The sequence below is a fragment of the Salmo salar genome, chromosome ssa04 (genome assembly GCF_905237065.1).
Source record: "Salmo salar chromosome ssa04, Ssal_v3.1, whole genome shotgun sequence".
Classification (NCBI taxonomy): Eukaryota; Metazoa; Chordata; class Actinopteri; order Salmoniformes; family Salmonidae; genus Salmo; species Salmo salar.
Genome location: NC_059445.1, coordinates 67,890,734 through 67,917,201, shown reverse-complemented (window position 1 = coordinate 67,917,201; position 26,468 = coordinate 67,890,734). Strand labels below are relative to the sequence as shown.

At 42.4% G+C, this 26,468-nt stretch overlaps 1 protein-coding gene across 2 annotated transcripts; it reads right to left on the bottom strand.

The window, feature by feature from the left end:
• Positions 1-186: 186 nt before the first annotated feature.
• LOC106603718 (ELMO domain-containing protein 1) lies at positions 187-26,059 on the bottom strand. 2 transcript variants are annotated; one of them, XM_014197740.2, is made up of 12 exons: positions 25,865-26,059; positions 25,328-25,412; positions 10,287-10,432; positions 10,069-10,097; positions 8,998-9,095; positions 8,141-8,270; positions 7,492-7,625; positions 7,191-7,259; positions 6,259-6,279; positions 5,818-5,868; positions 4,555-4,688; positions 187-3,915 (listed from the first exon to the last, which is right to left on the bottom strand). In XM_014197740.2, exons 2-12 carry the CDS (start codon positions 25,342-25,344, stop codon positions 3,740-3,742), a joined length of 1,005 nt encoding a protein of 334 aa, XP_014053215.1. In that variant the 5' UTR covers positions 25,345-25,412; positions 25,865-26,059; the 3' UTR covers positions 187-3,739. The 2 variants fall into 2 exon arrangements, with proteins under 2 accessions (XP_014053215.1, XP_014053216.1); XM_014197741.2 differs by lacking the exon at positions 6,259-6,279 and having other exon boundaries at positions 25,865-26,058.
• Between the last annotated feature and the right edge of the window lie 409 nt (positions 26,060-26,468).

Here is a 26,468-nt window from a genome sequence, read left to right as displayed (position 1 = left end):
CATATTATAAAGCGAAAGGACAAGAAAAAGGAAAGTACAGGAGGTGATGAGGCTTTATCTGACCTGGCCATTATAGATATAACAAGGTGACCTGGTCAATGATTAACCGACAATACCCCTAAACACACTCACACACAAACACAATTATGATACTATACGGACACAGAAGAAGCACAAATACATTGATCCTTTAATTACATTGATATTTTATTGTGGTCTCTAAAAGTAACTGTTACACAGCACAAAGAATTGAAGCACAAATAAGTTCCTAGTTGTCTAGAATGTATCTTCTCATGATCTAGGCTTAAATAGAAGCAGCACAAGATGCCGGAGGAGCAGCGACATCGTGGGTTTGATCATGCATATTGCTTAAGATGATCTTTTTAGTAGCATTTCTTCAAGCAGTATGTACAGCAGATTGTATCTAACAACATCTACATCTTTATTGAGCATTAAGCCCAAATACACTCAAATAACACAAAACAGTGTTGCACTATAGTGTATTTGAGTGACATGAAATCGTATTTATTTCCAAAAGTGCACTGTTGACGACCATCAAGCGAAAGAAAGAGCAAAGCTGCAACAAGACAAACCACACGTTGACATGCACTGAAACAAACTGCTGCAAAACGACGGATCACAAGCATTGACATTCACTTAAAAGGTAACAAACCTGTTCATAAATACTATTCCAAATAAAGAAACTGTGCAAGCATGGCATTTCAACAAGACAAGTTTTTTTTTTTAAAGAAGGCCTATGATAATTACGCTTGTGGTGTTCACTGAAAGCCCTAGCTGATAATATCATGCAGTGAACTATCTGAACCATAAAAATCTCAGAAGGGCATTACACTTTCAAATCAAAGTTTGGCAGATGTTTTCAGACCTCAAAAGTAGTCTGATTTCACTACATCTCACAACGTAGTTGAGGTCTGAAAACATCTGACAAACTTTCATGTATTGTGTAAAATGTCCCTTTAATTAACCATTAGAAATGAGTGGTCTTTACCCCGTTCAAAAGAAGTACAATGGAAAAGTACAAAACATGCACACCTGGAATAATATTCCAGTCACTGTAATATAAATTAGTCACAAAAAAAAACACAGCAAAATGTGAATTCAGTTTGGAGGCATTGGTGTAAGCTTTAGTCAGTCACTCGACACAGCTCGTTCTATGGGGAATAACGCTTGTGATCCCGCTTCCTTCCAAAATCATTGGTTACATTAAATTGCCTTTTACTTTTCATTGATTATGCCATACAGTGAGTAAAACAACAACACAGGCAGAACTGTTGCAAACAAGATTATTAGCCTACAGTAACAACTAAGGGTGTTTTCACATGGTCCTTTTTAAAATAACTCAATCTCAGTCCTCTTTAAAGTGAAAAAAAATAGCTAAATAACCCAATTCTCTTTGTATTCATGCTGCCTTCGCATTTGAATGAGTACTCAACTATTTTGCCAGTTCACTTCACCTATTTTGTGGTTCAAGTCCTCTTTGCATTCACATTTCTATGTTTAGAAAGGAACCAATATCTTTTTCCAACATTCACTCAATTCACTCTGGGTTTTACAAAAGTGCAGGACAAACCATTCTATCAGCATGTGTTATCGGACAGCTAGATATACCTACTTACATTTTGGTAGCTAATAAATTGCATTTAGTTAAAAGATGAGATATAATTGTAATCAGAAGATACTATTAACATGTAATTTCTATTGGTAACAGAATAAATAGCAGACAAATATCTGCAGATTAAATAATGCTGTAATTGAAAATTGTACACCCAATGTAGGCTACTGGCCCTTTCAGAGATATAATTTATTTTGCACCCCGTGTTGTGATTTTCACCAAATATGTTGTCTTTTCACACTATTTAAAGATGCACTATGCAGAAATGGCTGGTGTGCAAAACCGAAAGTAAACTACGCAAAAACAAAACTTCAGAACGGGTAGCATAGAAACAGCACTCATAGAAGAGATCTATAGCTTTGTAGACTTGCTTTCAATGGGAATGAATCTTTAACTCACATTTCTATGTGAATTTGGTCAGGTCGCCAAAAAGTTACATATTGTAGTTTTATATTGCACAATTGAATAAACAGTTTATGAAGCTCGCTTAGCCTATAGATCACATATTGCAAACAAATAATCTGAACTAAAAACTCATATTTTGGAATTTCTGTGCATCCTTGACAATCACTAATCAATATCCAAAAACAGCACACGTTTTTTCACAAAAACTGAGTTCACAAAAATTGTCTGAATGGGACCAAGTATGAAAACACCCAAAGTCATATGTATGTCTCATGGGGGGAATGTAAATAATTGATTTACTAATTCAGTGAACATTTAATGTGTCACATTCAATATATCTAAAAATATTTACAAATAAAACAATCGTGGACATAGTTGAATAAAGATTTACAAATTAAACAATCATGGACATAGCTGAATAAAGATTTACAAATCAAACAATCATGGACATAGCTGAATAAAGATTTACAAATCAAACAATCATGGACATAGCTGAATAAAGATTTACAAATCAAACAATCATGGACATAGCTGAATAACATTCATAAAATAAATGACAATTTCTTCAAACTGCTATTCTGATTAATGTGAATTGTCCACATTAGTCTACATTTTGGCAATGAGAATTATGCTCTTGTGAAGTGTTCTTATCATGCATTTGACCTCAAATGTGATTAAATACAATTGATAAATATTGGACAAATGATTTAGAAAAGAAACTGCCTTGCTGAGATGATGGCTGCTAGTGATTTAATTGGATGAATGAATGTCTGCTATCTCTCTTGATTGGTTTTGACTGCAAATGAGTCCAGTCCTATATAGTGCATAGGCCCTTTTTTTCCAGCTCATGTAACATAAAGCAATCTTCTTTTATTAGCCTACTTTCATTTCCTTCATATACCCCTCCTCAACTGATAGAATTGTCTGTCTGCACATTGCAACACAAAGCCTTGCTGCTTCCCCACTTAAATACGGCAGGCAACATAGGATTGGACAGTAACTCTGACTTCCTTATACAGTACAGTGCAGTACACTAGACTACAGAGCCAAATATAGAATAAGTACATAGCTCTTGTACAATTCCCTACATAAGCATAGGAAGCTTATGAAGCCTTTTCAGTTTGTGACTTCTGACAGTCTGACAGCACAGCTTAGGCCGACTGTTATTGCCCTGGCTAATGGTAAAGAGGAAGCACTGTCTCCTTAAATGTACTCAAATATTTTTGGTGTCACAGCCGAACATTCATCACAATGAGATGTATTCAAGGGGCTAACAGAATGGAGAAAACAAAGCACTTGTTTCATGATGATTCAATTAAAGGGATAGTTCACCCAAAGTACATATTCATTTTGTAATTTGGGTAAACTATTTCTTTAAAAATGCATAATAATAGCAATACATAACCAGCAATGAATGGCTGTTGTACAATCACAAATCATTAAAGCAAGGAATAACAATGAGTCAGTGAATGACTATGTGGTGCAGCCTCATCATGCACCCCTACAATCGCCATGGTCATCTAGTGGTGCTGGTGGTTCTGAAGTCGCTGTGGGGGTTAGAGGCAGGGCGTGGTGGGGTGGGTGTGTGTGAGTGCTGGCGGGGTGAGCGGTTGGCAGTGACGTGATGTAGCTGGGAGGACGGGGGGGGGGTGAGGAGGTTAGAGGTATAGGGTCAGGGGTTAGAAGTCAGGGGGAGTGTATTTACAGGTTGACCAGGTGGAGGTCGGAGGCGGCGAAGTGGGGGCACAGCGCCATGTCGGGGTTCTTGAGCTGCCGCAGCACTCGCCGGTGGAACTTGGAACGCACACGGTTGAACTCCATGATGTCACAGGGGTCCTCCTCGATCCAGAACCGATGGAACTCCTGCATTAGGTAACCTGGGAGAGGAGAGGGTGGACCATTAGCCGGACAGAACCGCAGTAGCCTGGCCCTAGAACTGTTTGTACTGTCTTGCCAATTCCTATGGTCATAGTTGGCTATACAGCACAAACAGATCGGGGACAAGCGGCTGGGATCACAGAGGAGGACCAGAAGAAAACGGAAAACCTGTAGGTTAGCAGGTAAGGATGGGACAACAGTATAACGTTTTCATACAGTACTACAATAACTGTACCAAAATGGAAAAAAACATTTGTTTTGGGTTATCATATTTCAGGGAAAGATACTACTATGATATTACGATATTGGGATAAAACAATATTTCAGGGAAAGATACTGTAGGAATTCTCACTGCATTTTCAGTCTGACAAGTTGAAGGCATGCTGATTGAGATTAGTGTGAAGCATGACTGATAGTGTATAAGTGCGTCGTTCGGTTTTCAAGTTATATCAGTATCAATATATCGTCACACGTGCTGCATCTGAAAGGGCACCCTATTGGATTCTTGGCAAATGTCTTACACTATATACGGAATATGTTGCCATTTAGTAGTACAATACATATGGAATAGAGTGCCATTTAGTAGTACAATACATATGGAATAGGGTGCCATTTTGGGCACAGTGGTTCCCACTCACAGAAGGTCTGCTGGAAGTGGCTGAGGCTGGGCATCTCCGGGGCTACGTTGTACAGGTGGGTCTTCAGGGCTCCGCTCACCAGCAGAGAGTAGGCCAGGTCCGTGATGTTGATGCCCACGATGGCAAAGGAGTATCTGGAACAATCAGTTATAAACATATCGTCTTTTATCTGAAGCTGGAAGGAAGGCAATATTTTTAGCTGTGCACAAGCCTCTGTGCTGCCCCATGCGGTTCTTCCTTCTACACGACTTAAGTAGGCAATAGGCACTAGTACATATGGACTAGAATGGAATATATTTACAGTCTTATGCTTGTAATGTAGCTTAATGATCTCACAGGTTTTGATTGGGTGAAAATAATGTATGGCCTTGTTGAGATTTGAAATCCACAATGTGGACTTGGCCTATTGCAGTGCAAGTATGAGAAGTGATTTTGCCAAGGTTTGACTGAGACAATTGAACTAAAGCAATAGGTGCGTAGAAGAGCTAAATCTAAACAAATCCTGGCACACACACACACACACACACATTTCACCCTCTGAAAACACACACACAGCCTGAATATAGATGTCACAGCCGGACTTCCAGTGCTGAAACAGCCCCTCTGCCGGAGCCAAATCTCCCTGGAGCTACAGTAACCCTCCACCCCATGCCCAGATCTCCCTAGAGCTACAGTAACCCTCCACCCCATGCCCAGATCTCCCTAGAGCTACAGTAACCCTCCACCCCATGCCCAGATCTCCCTAGAGCTACAGTAACCCTCCACCCCATGCCCAGATCTCCCTAGAGCTACAGTAACCCTCCACCCCATGCCCAGATCTCCCTAGAGCTACAGTAACCCTCCACCCCATGCCCAGATCTCCCTAGAGCTACAGTAACCCTCCACCCCATGCCCAGATCTCCCTAGAGCTACAGTAACCCTCCACCCCATGCCCAGATCTCCCTAGAGCTACAGTAACCCTCCACCCCATGCCCAGATCTCCCTAGAGCTACAGTAACCCTCCACCCCATGCCCAGATCTCCCTAGAGCTACAGTAACCCTCCACCCCATGCCCAGATCTCCCTAGAGCTACAGTAACCCTCCACCCCATGCCCAGATCTCCCTAGAGCTACAGTAACCCTCCACCCCATGCCCAGGTCTCCCATAATCCTTTAAGACACTGCCAAGCCTATGGTATGATGAGGACAATCAAAGGATTCTTCTTGATATTCTCTCCTGTGCAATCTCCGCTGTGCGTGCGTGTTTTGGGGATTTGAGACTCACCCAATTGCTTTATCAAAGTTCTTCTGTTCCCATTCTGCTTTGCTCATTTTGCTGTGGAGGACACAAGCGTGAGTGTGAGTGTGCATCTAGAGCTCTGACATTGCAGTGTTTTCTGACTGCTGAAGTAGCCTGGTCCCAGATCTCTTTGTGCTGTCTTGCCAACTCCTATGGTCATTGTCAGACAGCACAAACAGAACTGCAACCAGTCTACTTCAGAGGTACCTCAGAAACGTACAAAGACCTCAGCTAATGAAACAAGATGAGTAGTGCAAAGAAAGTGCCATGATGCAGTTTCATATGACAATATCCTTTACTATCTAGATTCTATAACTCATCGCAATTAATGAATGGAATGCGTAACTATAACAAGTATATATAGAGATAATTCAAAAACGTTGCAAATCAATCGGTCAGTATGAAAGTGAAATGATGAAGTAGTACCTTGCCTCTTTGGGAATGCTCCTACACACGTGAGAGACAGGGATGGAGAGAATGGAGGTGGAGAAAGAAAGAAAGTGAGTGTGCCCAGTGAGATGTAGACCAAAGCAAATGTGCCAAACGACAGAAATTAAAACGCTAGTCACAACTGCAGTCATTCAAGTCCGTACTATAAATTGCAGCTATAGACTGACACAGCCACAGTGTAGCCTAACCAGTGTGGAAAAACTAGTGTTGGGTTCATTAGGGCACATTGGAAAATTGTCTTCAATTGTACATTATCTTAAATGTGTCCTTAAATTGGAAAGCAAAAATGTGTGTTTCTTATTGGGCAAGTTCAGGTAGTTCCTCTCTGTTCAGTCCTTTTTTTCTGTTAGGTGCCTAATGAACATGACCCATGAGAAACTCAAAACATCAGAGAGGTCTGAAGGGAAATACAATTCAAGACTACTGATAGTGATTTCCCTTTTTATAAGATTTCCTCTAATGGGGTTTCAATAGTGGGACTCTGTTATGTTGAGAGTTAGTGTGACTCCAGCGCTTAAATTAATCAAACAGGTCACGTTCCAGGCCAACTACATTGCAGACGTTGCAATGCATCAGCCAATGGTTAAGTGCCACTTCATCGACAGCACAGTCGGGCATCTGATTGCTATATCATATGATGTGGCTAGATAATATGTTAAACACTTATTCAGGTGTTGTGGATCTGGAAGGCGTCTGCAATGTAGTCAGCCTGGAACGCGGGATTAGATGGTGCGCTGACAAATAAGCATGATAGGTACAAATCATCCAAAATATCTAGCAGTCATTGGTTCGACCCTAGACAGGTCATTCTTCATAGCATGTTGTAAGGGGTTGAGATAAATCAAGAGCCAATCTCTATGCTATAGTTGAGGGGGCGGGTCAAGGAGGGGTAAAGGGGAGGGAACCACCTGTGTTTGGGCTGCAGGGAGTCATGAAGCACCTGGAGAGCGGTGGCCTTGTCATGCTCAGCAAAATATCTATGGTAGAGGAAGTTAAAACACAGGGGAAACATAAATTAGGATTGTACAGGATTGTCTCTATGTCCCTTGACATTGTTACTGGATGTATAATCAGTACTGTACTACTGTCTGGTCCTTGTCTGCAGGGGAAAACATTTGTACAGTGACTCATATTACACACACACACACACACACACACACACACACACACACACACACACGATACTGTCACACACACAGAGACACTCACAGAAGATTGTGTAGGCCCAGTAGACCCATACCCCTGAAGTCAGTCTTGGGGTCATTGCCTTGGAAACCGATCTCACACCACTGCTTGGAGATCCGCCCGGTGAGTGGCGAATCAGGACGCAGTGTCTTCCACAGCTACAACAGAACAAACACAGACATTAATCAGGGAGAGCCTACTTACTGCTATCAGTAAATAAAGCCAGATCCCGTATTCATAAAGTGTCTCAGAGTAGCAGTGCTAGGAACAGCCCCCCGTCCCCCCCGTCAATATATTGTTATTCATTATGATTTAAAGGCCAAACTGATCCTGGATCAGCAATCCTACTCTGAGACAGTTTATGAATATGGGCCCTGATATTCAAAACCTGGCCCTTTCAAACATAGCAAATAACAATTTATATTAGCAATTCAGTCACCTTACATTCTGAGCAGGGGATCCAATTATATACTATATCTACCCCACACAAAGTAACTACCCCACTCTAGCTCCCAAACTATAGAAAGCACATCAATTCTACCTGTCTAGCTACTTTATATCAATTCCAGTAAGTACAGATGTCAGCAGCACAAGTCAGTATATCAACACATACATTAAATAGTGGTATTTATTGTAGCACTTCATAATGCATTATAATAACATTACATCTTACCTTCATCAGCATCTCCTCATGGTCGGGGTTCTCACAGTCGTACGGCTCCCTGCGTAGCTTCTCCACCTCCGCCACCAGGCTACGGTAGCCGACGATCTGAAACAGACTGGCCTGGAGGGAGATGCCTAGCCTGGGGAGAGACACAGCCATGCAAGGGTCAGCCTAGAGGTTAGCCTGGAGGGAGATGCCTAGCCTGGGGAGAGACACAGCCATGCAAGGGTCAGCCTGGAGGTTAGCCTGGAGGTGACGTACTACTATAGGTTCGTGTTCAATAGACACCAAACGGAAGAGAATGAGAAGGAGAAGTGGAGAGAGGCTGGTCTAGTATTTTCCTATACAAAATGCTCAAACAATAAGCTATGGTGTACCCTAATGAACTCAACCCAGTGCTTCTCTTATGGCTTAGCCTGGATGAGCCTTGAGGTCTGTGAGAGCATGCTCTTTTTGGAGGCTCCTTTTGTAAGTACTGTAGAGCCAGGATTCAATCCAAGGTGCATTGTAGCGCAGGGCACTATAACGGCCTCTTAAAGGTCATTTGCATTTGAGCCGACTTGCAAGGATTACCAAAAATGCAATCTCTGAAGAACTTTGTGGAAAATACCTTTAAAAAGGGATTGTCAGCTGTATAGTAACCAGTGCTATACGTGCCTTGGACTGAATCCCGGCCCACTGTAGGTGTTTCAATCCTGGTCAGTAGTCTGACTAGAGTACAAATCAATTGTATTCTAGTTAGGTCAGGCACGTTATGAACCTTAAAAGACCGCTTGGTGGCTCTCAGTACTTCATTATAGTGATTAAATATGCCTATGCAAATGATGCACAGTGATCAACAGATTCAGTGCTGAACATGATCTTACTGTGGGTTAGTGTCAGGGTTGACCTTCTTCAGGGTCATGATGTCATCGATGGTCTTCTCCACTCGGTCTGGGTGAGCACTGAGAGCAGACTGGCACAGCTGGAGAGGGCAGAGAAAGATGAGGAGAAAGAGGAGGAGGAATAGGGGGCAGGAGGTGGAGGAATAGGGGGCATGAAGAGAAGGAGGAGGAATAGGGGGCAGGAGGTGGAGGAATAGGGGGCATGAAGAGAAGGAGGAGGAATAGGGGGGAAGGAGGTGGAGGAATAGGGGGCATGAAGTGAAGGAGGAGGAATAGGGGGCAGGAGGTGGAGGAATAGGGGGCATGAAGTGAAGGAGGAGGAATAGGGGGAAGGAGGTGGAGGAATAGGGGGCATGAAGAGAAGGAGGAGGAATAGGGGGCAGGAGGTGGAGGAATAGGGGGCATGAAGTGAAGGAGGAGGAATAGGGGGCAGGAGGTGGAGGAATAGGGGGCATGAAGTGAAGGAGGAGGAATAGGGGGCAGGAGGTGGAGGAATAGGGGGCATGAAGAGAAGGAGGAGGAATAGGGGGCAGGAGGTGGAGGAATAGGGGGCATGAAGAGAAGGAGGAGGAATAGGGGGGCAGGAGGTGGAGGAATAGGGGGCATGAAGAGGAGGAGGAGGAATAGGGGGCAGGAGGTGGAGGAATAGGGGGCATGAAGAGAAGGAGGAGGAATAGGGGGCAGGAGGAGGAGGAATAGGGGGCATGAAGAGAAGGAGGAGGAATAGGGGGCAGGAGGAGGAGGAATAGGGGGCATGAAGAGAAGGAGGAGGAATAGGGGGCAGGAGGAGGAGGAATAGGGGGCATGAAGAGAAGGAGGAGGAATGGGGGCAGGAGGAGGAGGAATAGGGGGCAGGAGAAGGATGAGGAAGAATAGGGGGAAGGAGGAGGAATGGGGGCAGGAAGAGGAGGAGGAGGAGGATGAGGAGAAAGAGGAGGAATAGGGGGCAGGAAGAGGAGGAGGAGGAGGAAAGCACAAAGCATCATCACAGTTGTGTATAAATGTGTATAAGTTATAAAATACCATATTACCCATCAAATGTATACCACTCACCTCATTCTTTGAGTACTTGAGGGAAGACTCTGAATGGGAAAAACAAGTTAAAAAATAAATGCTAACAAACCTACAGTATTTTAAATTCCCAGTTCCCACCCACCACTTTTTATCATTATCATAGCCTACATATCTCTCACACAGAATCAGAATTGATAACAGATTAAATTACATGTTGACGAATTAAACAATTATTCTAAGACAATAAGTAGGCCTACCGATCTTAAGGGTCCTTCGGGCCCCTGGCTTGTTGTTGTGGCAGATCCGTTGCAGTTCGCACCTCCCCGTGACCTTCCTGATCACAAACTTCAGGCCTCGCCACAGACATTTACAGTACAGGAACACAAAGAACTGTGTCACCACCCTACAGGAGGGGGGAGAGAGAGAGTATATTCTCACAGAATGAGACAACTTCTCTACATACTTTTTGTGACCGACCCAGGTCTTCTGCGTACCACATCAAGACTGTGTTAGCAGACTGAGCTAAAGTCTAGGAATTAGCTTGGGGAACTAATTCAAGTCTTCAGGTCACAGTCAAAGATAATCATCCTCGGTTAGACTAAGACACACTGATTTAATCTAGGACAGAACTACAGTGATGTGCTACAGTAGCCATAATGTTCTGTACCTTGTACAGTGTATGCTTATGAAGGGCACCATTGTTAAGCATTTATGCTCAGGGAAGAGAATACCTGCTCAGCGGCACAATTTTTTTATACTTGAATCCCACAGTCTGCCACAGATCTTCATTTGAGTTGTTGTTCAATGTACCCATCAAATTGATGACTGATCAGTCCAAAAGCTGCCCTGGCAGGAAACTGACATAAACTATCTCCCTCTCCCTCTCTTTAACATGTGAATAACTATTTGCTGTTTGCTTCAAATTACATTATTTCTTCTCTTCTCTCTCCTTCAGGCTCCATATTTAGGTCTGAGGGGAGCCGCGGGGGGGGGGGAGAATGTGAATTTGTGTTCTGGGAACATCTACAGTTCAAGTCGGAAGTTTACATACACCTTAGCCAAATACATTTAAACTCAGTTTCACAATTCCTGACATTTAATCCTTGTAAAAATTCCCTGTCTTAGGTCAGTTAGTATCACCACCTTATTTTAAGAATGTGAAATGTCAGAATAATAGTATAAAGAACTATTTATTTCAGCTTTTATTTCTTTCATCACATTCCCAGTGTGTCAGAAGTTTACATACACTCAATTAGTATTTGAATTTTGTCCCATTCCTCCTGACAGAGCTGGTGTAACTGAGTCAGGTTTTTAGGCCTCCTTGCTCGCACACGATTTTTCAGTTCTGCCCACAATTTTTCTATGGGATTGAGGTCAGAGCATTGTGATGGCCACTCCAATACCTTGACTTTGTTGTCCTTAAGCCATTTTGCCACAACTTTGGAAGTATGCTTGGGGTCATTGTCCATTTGGAAGACCCATTTGCGACCAAGCTTTAACTTCCTGACTGATGTCGTCATATGTTGCATCAATATATCAATATATCCACATAATTTGCCATCTATTTTGTGAAGTGCACCAGTCCCTCCTGCAGCAAAACACCCCCACAACATGATGCTGCCACCCCCGTGCTTCATGGTTGGGATGGTGTTCTTCGGCTTGCAAGCCTCCCCCCTTTTCCTCCAAACATAATGATGGCCATTATGGCCAAACAGTTCTATTTTTGTTTCATCAGACCAGAGGACATTTCTCCAAAAAGTATGATCTTTGTCACAATGTGCAGTTGCAAACCGTAGTCTGGCTTTTTTAGGGCAGTTTTGGAGCAGTGGCTTCTTCCTTGCTGAGCGGCCTTTCAGGTTATGTCGATATATGACTCGTTTTTACTGTGGATATAGACACTTTTGTACCTGTTTCCTCCAGCATCTTCACAAGGTCCTTTGCTGTTGTTCTGGGATTGATTTACACTTTTCGCACCAAAGTACGTTCATCTCTAGGAGACAGAACACGTCTCCTTTCTGAGTGGTATGATGGCTGGTGCTCCCATGGTGTTTATACTTGCGTACTACTGTTTGTACAGATGAGCGTGGTACCTTCAGGCGTTCGGAAATTGCTCCCAAGGATGAACCAGACTTGTGGAGGTCTACCATTTTTTTATGAGGTCTTGGCTGATTTCTTTTGATTTTCCCATGATGTCAAGCAAAGAGGCACTGTGTTTGAAGGTAGGCCTTGAAATACATCCACAGGTACACATCCAATTGACTCAAATGATGTCAATTAGCCTATCAGAAGCTTCTAAAGCCATGGCATCATTTTATGGAATTTTCCACGCTGTTTAAAGACACAGTCAACTTAGTGTATGTAAACTTCTGACCCACTAGAATTGTGATACAGTGAATTATAAATGAAATAATCTGTCTGTAAACAATTGTTGGAAAAATTACTTGTGTCATGCACAAAGTAGATATCCTAACCGACTTGCCAAAACTATATTTTGTTAACAACAAATTTGTGGAGTGGTTGAAAAACGAGTTTTAATGACTCCAACCAAAGTTTATGTAAACTTCCGACTTCAACTGTATTTGTTTATTTGGATCCCCATTAGCTCTTGCAGAAGCAGCAGCTACTCTTCCTGCACTGTAAACCCCAAAGCATTTTTATCTCAAATACTTGTAGTAAGTTGAACTCAAAGTCAATGAAAAAGTATTTTTACTTAGAATGTGTATGTGGAACTGACTTAAAACTAAATGAGAAGTCACATCAACAAAAACAAATTATGTTTCAACCCATTAACTTTCTACCCAGCATGCTCTACTGCAGGTCCATTTCTGGGAAATGTTTGTAATATGTGTTTTTGCATGTACAATGAGTTAGTGATTGATTAATCTTATGCTACACAAAGATAAATAACATACATTTCCCAAACTAATCCAAACATTTAGTTTGATTTTTTTGCACCGTTACTGAAATGGTTGTTCCATTTAAAATGGCTCATGTAGTATCAAAGCCCTGGCAGTCCTTATGAATGCAGGTTGTGGGTGAATAACAATTCCAACTGTTGGATAGCCTAACTCTGACTGGATTCCAATAGGAATTACACATCACTTTGCAAGCTGGAATAATGTGATTTACAGGTAGGGTTGCAAATCCTGGTACATTTCCCAGGTTTTCTAGAAATCTGGGTTGGAAGATTTCCAGGAATCAGGATAGTTTTTTAATCTGTGAATTTTGGGGAAGTTACTGGAATTTTGCAACACCACTTGCAGGCCTGATGTGGTCTGTAAACCATCAGCTTCAGACCATTGTATTAGGGTAAAGCTTCCTCAAAATAAGGCCTAATGAGATATGTAATGTATTGTCAGCACAGGAGGCTGCTGAGGGGAGGACGGCTCATAATAATGGCCAGAACGGTGCGAATAAATGGCCTGGATACCATGCGTATTTGATACCATTCCACTGATTCCGCTCCAGTCATTACCACGAGCCCATTCTCCCCAATGAAGGTGTCACCAACCTCCTATGATTGTCATAAAGCCAGAAGGTTACCGACCACCACGGATGAGCTCACTCTTCTTGCCTGTCACATTACACCACGGTCAGAGCCGGCTGCAGACAATGATCAGGTAGGGGGAAATCAGATTATAAACATTTATAATTATAAAATGTATGCAACGATTTTCCACCAACAGGTTTCTTTCTGTGAGAATGCACCACACACAACCAATAAGGTTGAGTACCTTATGATAAGCTGTAGACCACACTATCTACCAAAAAAGTTCTCATATATATTATTCGTAGCCGTCTATTTACCACCACAGACCGATGCTGGCACTAAGACCGCAGTCAACCAACTCTATAAGGCCATAAGCAAACAAGTGGCGATTCTAGTGGCCGGGGACTTTAATGCAGGCAAACTTAAATCAGTTTTACCACATTTTTACCAGCATGTCACATGTGCAACCAGAGGGAAAAAATTCTAGACCACCTTTACTCCACATACAGAGAGGAATACAAACCTCTCCCCCGCCCTCCATTTGGCAAATCTGACCATAATTCTATCCTCCTGATTCCTGCTTACAAGCAAAAACTAAAGCAGGAAGTACCAGTGACACACTCAATACGGAAGTGGTCGAATGGTGGGGATGCTACGCTAAAGGGCTGTTTTGCTAGCACAGACTGGAATATATTCCGGGATTCATCCAATGGCACTGAGGAGTATACCATCTCAGTCATCGGCATCATCAATAAGTGCATCGACAACGTCGTCCTCACAGTGACCATACATACATATCCCAAACAGAAGCCATGGATTACAGGCAACATCCGCATCGAGCTAAAGGCTAGAGCTGCCGCTTTCAAGGAGCGGGACATTAATCTGGATGCTTATACGAAATCCCGCTATGCCCTCAGACGAAACATCAAACAAGCAAAGCGTCAATATAGGGCTAAGATTGAATCCTACTACACCGGCTCTGACCCTCATTGGATGTGGCAGGGCTTGAAAACTATTACAGACTACAAAGGGAAACCCAGACGCGAGCTGCCCAGTGACGCGAGCCTACCAGACAAGCTAAATACCTTTTATGCTCGCTTCAAGGCAAGCAACACTGAAGCATGCACGAGAGCACCAGCTGTTCTGGATGACTGTGTTTTAACGCTCTCGGTAGCCGATGTGAGCAAGACTTTAAACAGGTCAAAAGTCACAAAGCCGCAGGGCCAGACAGATTACCAGGAAATGTACTCAAAGCATGCACGGACCAACTGGCAACTGTCTTCACTGACATTTTCAACCTCTCCCTGACCGAGTCTGTAATACCTACATGTTTCAAGCAGGCCACCATAGTCCCTGTGCCCAAGGAACCTAAGGTAACCTGCCTCAATAAGTACCGCCCCATAGCACTCACATTGGTAGCCATGAAGTGCTTTGAAAGGCTGGTCATGGCTCACATCAACAGCATCCTCCCGGACACCCTAGAGCCACTCCAATTCGCATACCGCCCCAACAGATCCACAGATGACGCAATCTCAATCGCACTCCACACTGTTCTTTCCCACCTGGACAAAAGGAACACCTATGTAAGAATGTGTCCACGAACCTCATTACTAAGCTAAGGACCCTGGGACTAAACACCTCCCTCTGAAACTGGATCCTGGACTTCCTGACGGGCCACCCCCAGGTGGTAAGGGTAGGCAACAACACGTCTGCCACGCTGATCCTCAACACTGGGGTCCCTCAGGGGTGTGTACTTAGTCCCCTCCTGTACTCCCTGTTCACCCACAACTGCATGGCCAAACACGACTCCAACACCATCATTAAGTTTGCTGACGACACAACAGTGGTAGGCCTGATCACCGACAATGATGAGATAGCCTATAAGGAGGAGGTCAGAGAACTGGCAGTGAGGTGCCAGGACAACAACCTCTCCCTCAATGTGAGCAAGACAAAGGAGCTGATCGTGGACTATAGGAAAAGGAGGGCCGAACAGGCCTCCATTAACATCGACAGGGCTGTAGTGGAGCAGGTTGAAGGTTTCAAGTTCCTATGTGTCCACATCACCAACAAACTATCATGGTCCAAACACACCAAAACAGTCATAAAGAGGGCACGACAAAACCTATTCCTCCTCAGGAGACTGAAAATATTTGGCATGGGTCCCCAGATCCTCAAAAAGTTCTACAGCTGCACCATCGAGAGCATTCTGACCGGTTGCATCACCGCCTGGTATGGCAACTGCTTGGCATCTGACCGTAAGATGCTACAGAGGGCAGTGCGTACCGCCCAGTACATCACTGGGGCCAAGCTTCCTGCCATCCAGGACCTATATTATAGGCGTGTCAGAGGAAGGCCCATAAACTTGTCAGAGACTCCAGTCACCCAAGGTATAGACTGTTTTCTCTGCTACCGCACGGCAAGCGGTACCGGAGCATCAAGTCTAGGACCAAGAGGCTCCTCAACAGCTTCTACCCCCAAGCCATAAGACTGCTGAAAAATTCATAAAATCACCACCGGACTATTTACATTGACACCCCCCCCCCCCCCCCCCTTTTGTACACTGCTGCTACTCGCTGTTTATTATCTATGCATAGTCACTTCACCCCCACCTACATGTACAAATTACCTCAATTAACCTGTACCCCCGCACACTGACTCAGTACCCCCTGTATATAGCCTCGTTATTGTTATTTTATTGTTTTACCTTTTTATTATTTTTTATTTAGTTTATTTAGTAAATATTTTCTTAACTCTTCTTGAACTGCACTGTAGGTTAAGGGCTTGTAAGTAAGCATTTCACGGTAAGGTGTGAAATGTTGTATTCCACCTGTTGTATTCGGTGCATGTGACAAATAAAGTTTGATAAGAAATGCATAACTGCATATACCGATTACCGATTTTGAGTGTTTCATCATGGTTTGCATTTTCAACACCACAATCAAATAAGAGTGTCAATCTCGACAAATAGCAAATACATACCTCCCTGCTAAGTATCTAAAGCTTGGAATCTCAGAATGCCATTAAACTTTTTGTTGTTTTGAAACAGTCTGTTTGCAATCAGCTTCAATGCCATACAACACTCCTTCCGTGGCCTCCAACTGCTCTTAAAAACCAAATGCATGCTTTCAACCGTTCGCTGCCCGCACCCGCCTGCCCGACTACTCTAGACGACGGTTCTGACCTAGAATACGTGGACAACTACAAATACCTAGGTGTCTGGCTAGACTGTAAACTCTCCTTCCAGACTCATATCAAACATCTCCAATCCAAAATCAAATCTAGAATCATCTTTCTATGTTGCAACAAAGCCTCCTTCACTCACGCCGCCAAACTTACCCTAGTAAAACTGACTATCCTACCGATCCTCGACTTCGGCGATGTCATCTACAAAATAGCTTCCAATACTCTACTCAGCAAATTGGATGCAGTCTATCACAGTGCCATCCGTTGTTACCAAAGCGCCTTATACCACCCACCACTGCGACCTGTATGCTCTAGTCAGCTGGCCCTCGCTACATATTCGTCGCCAGACCCACTGGCTCCAGGTCATCTATAAGTCTATGCTAGGTAAAGCTCTGCCTTATCTCAGCTCACTGGTCACGATAACAACACCCACCCGTAGCACGCGCTCCAGCAGGTATATCTCACTGGTCATCCCCAAAGCCAACACCTCCTTTGGCCGCCTTTCCTTCCAGTTCTCTGCTGCCAGTGACTGGAACGAATTGCAAAAATCGTTGAAGCTGGAGACTTACATTTCCCTTACTAACTTTAAACATCAGCTATCTGAGCAGCTAACCGATCGCTGCAGCTGTACATAGTCCATCTGTAAATAGCCCACCCAATCTACCTACCTCCCCATATTGTTTTTATTTACTTTGCTGCTCTTTTGCACACCAGTATCACTACTTACACACCATCATCTGCTCATCATCTGCTCATCTATCACTCCAGTGTTAATCTGCTGAATTGTAATTACTTTGCTACTATGGCCTATTTATTGCCATACCTCCTCATGCCATTTGCACACACTGTATATAGACTTTCTTTTTTTCTATTGTGTTATTGACTGTACGCTTGTTTATTCCATGTGTAACTCTGTGTTGTTGTTTCTGTCGCACTGCTTTGCTTTATCTTGGCCAGGTCACAGTTGTAAATGAGAACTTGTTCTCAACTAGCTTACCTGGTTAAATAACGGTGAATTAAATACAATTTAAATTTTAAAAATCATCGATTGGCAGGTGCGCAGTTTGGATGCAGGACTTATATTACAGTGGAGTGGACGAACGTGTGCAGGTAGCCTACAGGAGAATTGTCAAGTAGCCTAATCAGATTAAAACATTGTGAATGGTTGTGTTTATGCTACAAAAATAAGGTAATACAATTTAAAAGTTAAATGACAAATATTTAGGCTAGAATTGAAGCATTAGGATTTAGGTCAAGGAATAGCCGCTTGGATCGGAAAGGAGGCAGAACGCGCGTTAAGCTTTTTTGAATAGCAGGGTCTGCTGGGTGCATAGGCCTTTGTGGCTACAATATATAGGACGACTTGGGAGAATGATGATTGGCAACAGACAGCGCATCAGTATCAGAAAAAACATTTCTGACAGTCCTGTACGGTGCCTTTCTAGAATGTATAATATATAGAAAGTAGACCCACAACTGAACCAAATGGAATTCATGGAATGAAACATTCAAATAACAGGGCTTTTATGCCGTTTTTCAAATGACATTTTCACTGCAGTTTACAGCCTAGTGTAGAATGGTACTCATTTGAAAACAATAATGCTAATAATAATTGCATTGTGGTGTTGTAGGCTAGTCTAGGTAGGGTATTTGTATTGTCCCTAAGGCCATAGAAATTGAATTAACTGTATAACAGCAAAAAACCTAAAGGATCGCTATCACTAAATCAAATAAAAGTTGTATACTTTGTAATAATACTAAACAACCTTTGTACAACACCTAATGACCTCACGAAGAGATTTTAGCCTTTTGGTATTGTAGCGAACAGTGAGGCAAGGCATGGCGTGAAAGACAAACACTCTAGACATGGTGTTAATAGGGTTAACCCACATGCAGAGATTTGTAATGTGGCTCATATAGCGAGGTTTGCTACATTGCCCCTTCCGTATTTAAAGGCACGTCCCTGTGCTTCGACTACTCAGCCCCGTAGCACGTCTGAGCCATGCGTTCTGATGGCCTCACGGCCGCCATCCCACTTCTGACACCAATGTAGCAAACAGCAGGACAAGGAAGTGAAACAAGGTCACTGGCGTGAAATTTAAACACCCTATGCATCGTGCCAAAAGGGTTAACACACTTGGTTGGAATAGTATCATTTCATCTTACATTTTACTCACTTAACAGACACTTTTACTCAAGGGCACATCAACAGGTTTTTCAACTAGACAGCTCAGGGATTTGAATCAGCAACCTTTTGGTTACTGGCCCAATGCTCTTAACTGCTAGGCTACCTGCAACCCTCATCATGGCTCATATTACAGGGGCACCTCAGGGTTTGAGTCCCAGTCAGGGTACCCCCTAATCCACTACTGTGCCTTCGGAAAGTATTCAAACCCCTTGACTTTCTCCACATTTTGTTACGTTACAGCCTAACTCTAAAATGTATTAAATTAAGAAAATCCTCAGCAATCTACAAATCTTTTTTGTCATTATGGGGTGCAATAAAAATAAATAAAGAATACATAAATACATTTACATAGGTATTCAGACCCTTCGCTATGAGACTTGAAATTGAGCTCAGGTGCATCCTGTTTCCAATGGCCACCCTTGAGATGTTTCTACAACTTGATTGGAGTCCACCTGAAGTAAATTCAATTGATTGGACATGATTTGGAAAAACTCACACCTGTCTATATAAGAAGGTCCCACAGTTGACAGTGCATGTCAGAGCAAAAACCAAGCCATGAGGTTGAAGGAATTTTCTGTAGAGAGCTGAGACAGGATTGTGTCGAGGCACAGATCTGGGGAAGGGTACCAACAAATGTCTGCAGCATTGAACGCCGCAAGAACACAGTGGGCTTCAGCATTCTTAAATGGAAGAAGTTTGAAACCACCAAGAGTTGGTGGCCCGGCCAAACTGAGCAATCAGGGGAGAAGGGCCTTCTTCAGGGAGGTGACCAAGAACCAGATAATCACTCTGACAGAGCTCTAGAGTTCCTTTGTGGAGATGGTAAAAACTTCCAGAAGAACAACCATCTCAGCAGAACACAACCAAGGCCTTTATTGTAGAGTGGCCAGACGGAAGCCACTCCTCAGTAAAAGGCACATGACAGGCCGCTTGGAGTTTGCCAAAAGGCACCTAAAGACTCTAACCATGAAAAACAAGATTCTCTGGTCTGATGAAACCAAGATTGAACTCTTTGCCCTGAATTCCAAGCGTTGCGTCTGAAGGAAATCTGGCACCATCCCTACGGTGAAGCATGGTGGTGGAAGAATCTTGCTGTGGGGATGTTTTTCAGCAGCAGGGACTGGGAGACTAGTCAGGATCGAGGGAAAGATGAACGGAGTACAGAGAGATCCTTGATGTAAACCTGCTCCAGAGTGCTCAGTACCTCAGACTGGGGTGAAGGTTCACCTTCCAACAGGACATGACCCTAAGCACACAGCCAAGACAACGCAGGAGTGGCTTTGGCACAAGTCTCTGAATGTCCTTGAGTGGTCCAGCCAGAGCCCAGACTTGAACCCGATCGAACATCTCTGGAGATACCTGAAAATAACTGTGTAGCAATGCTCCCCATCCAACCTGACAGAGCTTGAGAGGATCTGCAGAGAAGAATGGTAAACTCCCCAAAAACAGCCGTGCCAAGCTTGTAGCGTCATACCAAAGAAGACTCGAGGCTGTAAGCGCTGCCAAAGGTGCTTCAACAAAGTACTGAATAAAGAGTCTGAATACTTATGTAAATGTCATATTTCAGTTTTTCATTTTTAAGAAATTAGCAAAAATGTCTAAATCTGTTTTTGCTTTGTCATTATGGGGTATTGTGTTTAGAATGATGAGGGGAAAAAATGATTTAATCAATTTTAGAATAAGCCTGTAACCTAACAAAATGTGGAAAAGTCAAGGGGTCTGAATACTTTCCGAAGGCACTGTGTATTGGTGTCAGGTGTTGAAGAGCAACATTAGTCACAGTACTGTAATGAAACAGCAGGGAGCAGGTTTCGAACCCTCGACCTTCAAGCCCGAAGTCCTGCGCGCTATCGACTGTTAGGCTAGCAGTGTTTCTGTACTGCACACGTGATGGCTGAGTATGCTAAACAAATGTGCACTCGATTGCTACAAATCATCATATCATTTGGCCAGGTAGGCCGACTTTGCAGTCTACATTTAATAGGATAGGTTTTTGGGGGGAAAACGTTGAAAATGACTTTCAGCATGCATCACAAATTTTATATAGCCGATAGGCTTTATATCTTACCTTTAGCAGTGTTTACTTTAGGCTGACTACTAGCATCTATTGAGTTGCAATGTCCCTTAAATTGAATGTCCAAATCAACTTAAAAGTATATATAAAATACGTTTTGCAGCAACACTATCCTTTTACTGTTTGCGATTCACAAATTATTATTTTGATTCCCATGATTCGATTCACAGCGATTTAACTGAACCCCAACTACTACAATAGCGAAGCACATCATTCAATTTGTCAAAAAGAATAGTTTCATATGAATTAAATAAATCACTATTATTTTTGTATTTTATTTTGAGAAATGTGAACAGAAGCATCCATTATATAGTAAATTCAATTTGTATGGCCTAAACAAGATCAATAGGGGAGCTTTATGAGCTGCGCGTCTCATGTCTTGACTGTTCTTTCATGCGCAATGACACACCTGGCCTCTCCGCTGTCTATCAGCTAATCCTCTATGTTCTTGTGGATTTATATAGACAACTTGTGCAGATTTGAATGATTTTATGTGTGGTATGATTAATAGTTAACCTATTGCATATCTGGACAAACAATCCACCTACCACTCTTGCAGTGGTGTAAAGTACTTAAGTAAATATACTTTAAAGCACTACTTAAGTCGTTTTTTTGGGGTATCTGTACTTTACTATTTATATTTTTGACTACTTTTACTTCACTAGATTCATAAAGATATTAATGTACTTTTTACTCCATGCATTTTCCGAGACACCCAAAAGTACTTTTGAATGCTTAGCAGGACAGGACAATTGTCCAATTCACACACTTATCAAGAGAACATCTGGTCATCCCTACTGCCTCTGATCTGGCGGACTCACTAAACACAGTGTGCCCCTGGCTATCCGTACATTTTAAAAACAAGAAAATAGTGCTGTCTGGTTTGAAATGATTTATACTTTTACTTTTGATACTTAAGTATATTTTAGCAATTACATTTACTTTTGATACTTAAGTATATTTAAAACCAAATACTTTTAGAATTGTACTCAAGTAGTATTTTACTGGGTGACTTTTACTTTTACATTTACTATTAAGGTATCTTTACTTTTAGTCAAGTATGACAATTGGGTACTTTTTCTACCACTGCCCTATTGTCACTGGATAGAGGGCAGGATAGAGTTGGCTGTATAAAAGCGTAGTGCATAAGGGAAGTACCAAAACACCATATAGTAATACCTGCAAAATGGGGAATGTAAACTAACGAAAAAAGGCACTACCCTCCCCTGTGCCCAACACTCCATAAAGCTAAAAAAAAAAAAATCTGTCAACATTCCACTATTTTGGACACTCTCTTCCACTCCAGTAAATTTCGAACTGTCCCTTAAGTCCCTTAACTAAAATAAAACGTTTTTTTCTCCTTCCTTTTCTGTGATGCCAGCCTCCCGAAATCAACATCAGACATTCCAAAATATACAGTGAGTATACCAAACATTAGGAACACCTTATTAATATTGAGCTGCTTGCCCATGTTGACTCCAATGCTTCCCACAGTTGTGTCAAGTTGGGTGTATGTCCTGAGTGGTGGACCATTCTTGATACACACAGGAAACTGTTGACCTTGAAAAACCCAGCAGTGTTGCAGTTCTTGACACAAACCGGCGTGCCTGGCACCTACTACCATACCCTGTTCAAAGGCACTTAAATTTGTTGTCTTGCTCTTTCACTCACTGAATGGCACACATACACAATCCATGTCTCTCAATTGTCTCAAGGCTTAAAAATCTTTAACTGGTCTCCTCCCCTTCATCTACACTGATTGAAGTGGATTTAACAAGTGACATCAATAGAAGTAGCTATCTTCTACTATCTGTCCTCTAACCAGTGATGCACACATTACTCCTAGATTCTGTGTGGTTTTTAAGCTGTTTTAGTTTTAACAGAATGTGCAACCTTATCTACCCCTTCTCGCGCAATTCATTTCAATGTGATATCGATATGAGTGATTGACAAATAAGTGTTGCATTTATCTTTCCATTTTTGCGACCCCCAAATCAAAATGCTTCACTCCAAAATGTAGCTGACCGTATTCTGCAGATTGTTCTCTAACCAGTGATGTAACAAATATATCCAGTTTAAATTTGTTTTTTATTTGTGTTAGTTTCAAAAGAGCGTACAACCTGATTCCCCCCTAATCAATATCAGTGATTTATTGCCACTTGTCAAAACAACAGTTGTTTTTTGTGGGTGTGCAGTTTATAAGCTGCTCATTAAAAAAAGACAAGTAATATGACTATGGTAGCACAGTCATATACTGAAAACCTAAATATGCAATGTACTAACTGTTTCTGCATATTGGTTACTGATTTGGACATATTAAAACTGTGTTTTGACATTGGGCTAGGGTGAATTTGGAATAAGTGGGACACTTTGCATTTCTGTCTTCTATAACCTCTTCAGACATCTATCTAACATATTATTGCAACATAATACATTTCTGAAATCCTCAAGATGTTTCCTAATCATACACAAATATATCACATTCACAAGAGGCATGACACAGCCATTTGTGTACAGAGTCAAAACCATTTTTTCTGTTTGCATCCGGTAGACTGGGAAAGCAGTTTAGATAAACTGGGACACCATTATTACAGTCCTAATTGTACCCCACTGACAATTGAATAAAATGTTGTGTGATTAGGAAACATCTGAAGATTTCAGAAATGTATCATGTTGGGCTAATATGTTGGATAAATGTCTGAAGAGGTTACAGAAGACAGAAATGCAAAAAGTGTCCCACTTTTTCTGAATTCACTCCAATAACAGTACTAATTTCCATTTTCATACTTTTTTTCATACTTGTTCCCCGTGGGAATCAAACTCACAACCCTGGTGTTGCAAGTGCAATGCTCTACCAACTGAGCCACACAAGAGCAGTACTAATGACAATACTACAAAATGAACAGGATATAGTATTACAAGAACCAAAGCCCTGCCTAACCTAAGTACAGGGAGTCCCTAAGGTAAACTGGATCTCTTTCCCCCATAAGTCTGTCCCACTTTAGCTACTCCATGCTGTCCTAGTTTAGCTAGCTATGGTTAGTAAAGCGGGGCAACTAAATAAATGGCAACTTTTTTATGTATTTTGATGCACCAGTAAATAGTATGCACATTTCATTACAATTTGGGACAGTGCATTATTTAGGACAGTTGTATAACCTTAACATCAACACAGAAAACAAGCTACATCACTAATCTGTACTGTGTGCTTTGCAGGGAGTGGTTTCTCTGCAAGGACTTAGGAACAATAGTTTTGATTTTCACTTGTCAGACCAAGAAATAGACAAGTCACGATTAAGCTGTCCCAGTTTATATGATGTCCCACTCTTTCTGAATTCACCCTATTTATGAAAATGTCTTGTCAACAGCAAGCAGCAACAGCATCATTTTCAATTTAACTTTAAGCAATGTAATTAATCTCCAATTGTATTGTACTTAAATCAGGTAAAAACTGCGGAATGGGTCCAAAAACGTGCCGTGATTGATTTATGTTGATGATATACCAGAAATCACCAAAACGGGTTTGCCCTGCCTACTAATATGAAGCAGATGATAGTACGAAAGGATACACAGCAGCCATGTAGACTAACACATGTCCACTGAGTGTATTGATCACAGACCACACATCCCGGGGGACCATTTTCTCTCCCCACTGCCTGAGAACGAGACTGGCATGCTAAGTAGGCCAAGCACACGCAGGGTGAGCGCATTCAAAAATGTGCCAACTCCATTAACCGATGGAGCAGCACCAAGCACTGCCATGGGACACGGGAACAGGCGGAGAGCACTTGTGTTTGCAAACACTCACATGGTAATTAAGTGATTGATAGGCCTACACTACGCACAGTAACCACCCTAACCCAGCGTCGTCACTGAAAAGATCGTAAAAGCGCAAAGGCGCGAGAATAAAGGCCTGGTTGCCTGCAAAGACCCGCTGTTCTCTATACTCCTAAATATCTCTGTTCTCCTACACCTGACCGATTGGCGGAGCTGTCCTTTCAGCACCACACACAAGGGCACAGTTTGTCACATAAAATCGGGCCTATCTAAACAATATGGTGTAAATTAAAATCGGGTTGTCGAGCTTCTTGATAACTAGCTTCTTATTCATTCGTATTTGACCATGGAATAACAACATGCATTTAAGGCCACTGGGAGGACTTCGTCTACCATTTAAGGCTATATAGACAAAATGTCACTCCACATGAGTGAAAAGAAAGCGTTCAACATTTTAGGCTTCGCCTATGTGAGTTGACAGTATAGGCAAGGTCTCATTACAAGAAGTTCTGACCATTCATAAAAAAACATATTTATTAGGCCTATAGCAAAGTATCCCTTGCAGAAAGAGCGTATATTTGCCTACCTCAAAAAATGCTTCATTTTTATGGTTTTGCCGAGTTCCTTATCTGTTCTTTAAAAATGACACACGGGCAATGGCCGATGTATTCCTGCATAAAAAAGAAACAGGTGGGAAGGGAAAAACATATTTTTACATTATTGATACAAGCACACAGAAACAAAGATAGCCCTAAAACGTGTTAATGTCTGGAGAATGGCGCGTTTGATTTGGTCGGCAGTTTCCATGGTGCTGCTGTGCTGTCGGATTATAGGCTATATGCTACATTGCTGTGAGCAAGTATCGATATAGCCTAGCCTACCAGTTCTTCGGGTAAGGCTACCTGCAATATGATGAAATGAACATTCTTAATCTCATTATAAGGTAAATACATCACACAGTTGTGTGGTTTGGTGCAGCCTTAGCCTATTTCGCGAAGCTAATAATTGGCACCCAAGTCACACCATGCATAATCCGAGCTCTCGAATAACACAATGAAATCAATCGTGCGTCCCAAAATGGAACATGCACATATTTACAAATATATCAAGAAATTGCACTCACAGGAAAGAAGAAATGAGAGGAGCCTTATAAAGACGCAATAGATTGCCGCCGGTGGTGACCTCGCGTTTGTGTGGTTGTCGTCTTCACTCCGTTGCAGGTAACTGTTCTTCCTCCATGATGACAGCGTCACTGAGTGGATGAGGAGACGGAACGGCAGAACAGCATCGCAATGCAGGGTTGTTGCCGCCGCGAGGTGGAGTAAAGAGCGTCAGCCCAGCCCAAGCCTCGCGCTTCAGACAGACATTCGTAAAAGCAAAACGGGTCACAGACTCATCAGACCTAAAGAGATGTCCACCTAAATTATATCATTTTATCAGATTGTCATGTTTGTTTTGTGTCGCTAAGGCCAGCTAGCCTACTTGGTAAATGCGATGCGTCTGGCTATAAAATAGCCTAGGGCGCAGGAATCGCAGTCTGTCAGGGTCAGGTTATGTCTGGCCATTTCGACTGTCAACCATAAAAAAACTCAATATTTGTGACACTATAATAAGATCATATGGGCTATTTATAGGGTTATTGAGACAATATACGTATTGAATGCGCGAGCACGCACCTCAAGATTTTAAATTACGTGTTCAAATGAGCTATCAATATTATCTAGTCG

Bases quoted from the DNA above. Each gene is read 5' to 3' on its own strand.
- LOC106603718 (XM_014197740.2), bottom strand. The intron at 10,098-10,286 runs GTAGGCCTACTT...TTTCCCATTCAG, and splicing joins CCGAAGGACCCTTAAGATCG to AGTCTTCCCTCAAGTACTCA. The intron at 5,869-6,258 runs GTACTACTTCAT...TGTCCTCCACAG, and splicing joins AGCATTCCCAAAGAGGCAAG to CAAAATGAGCAAAGCAGAAT.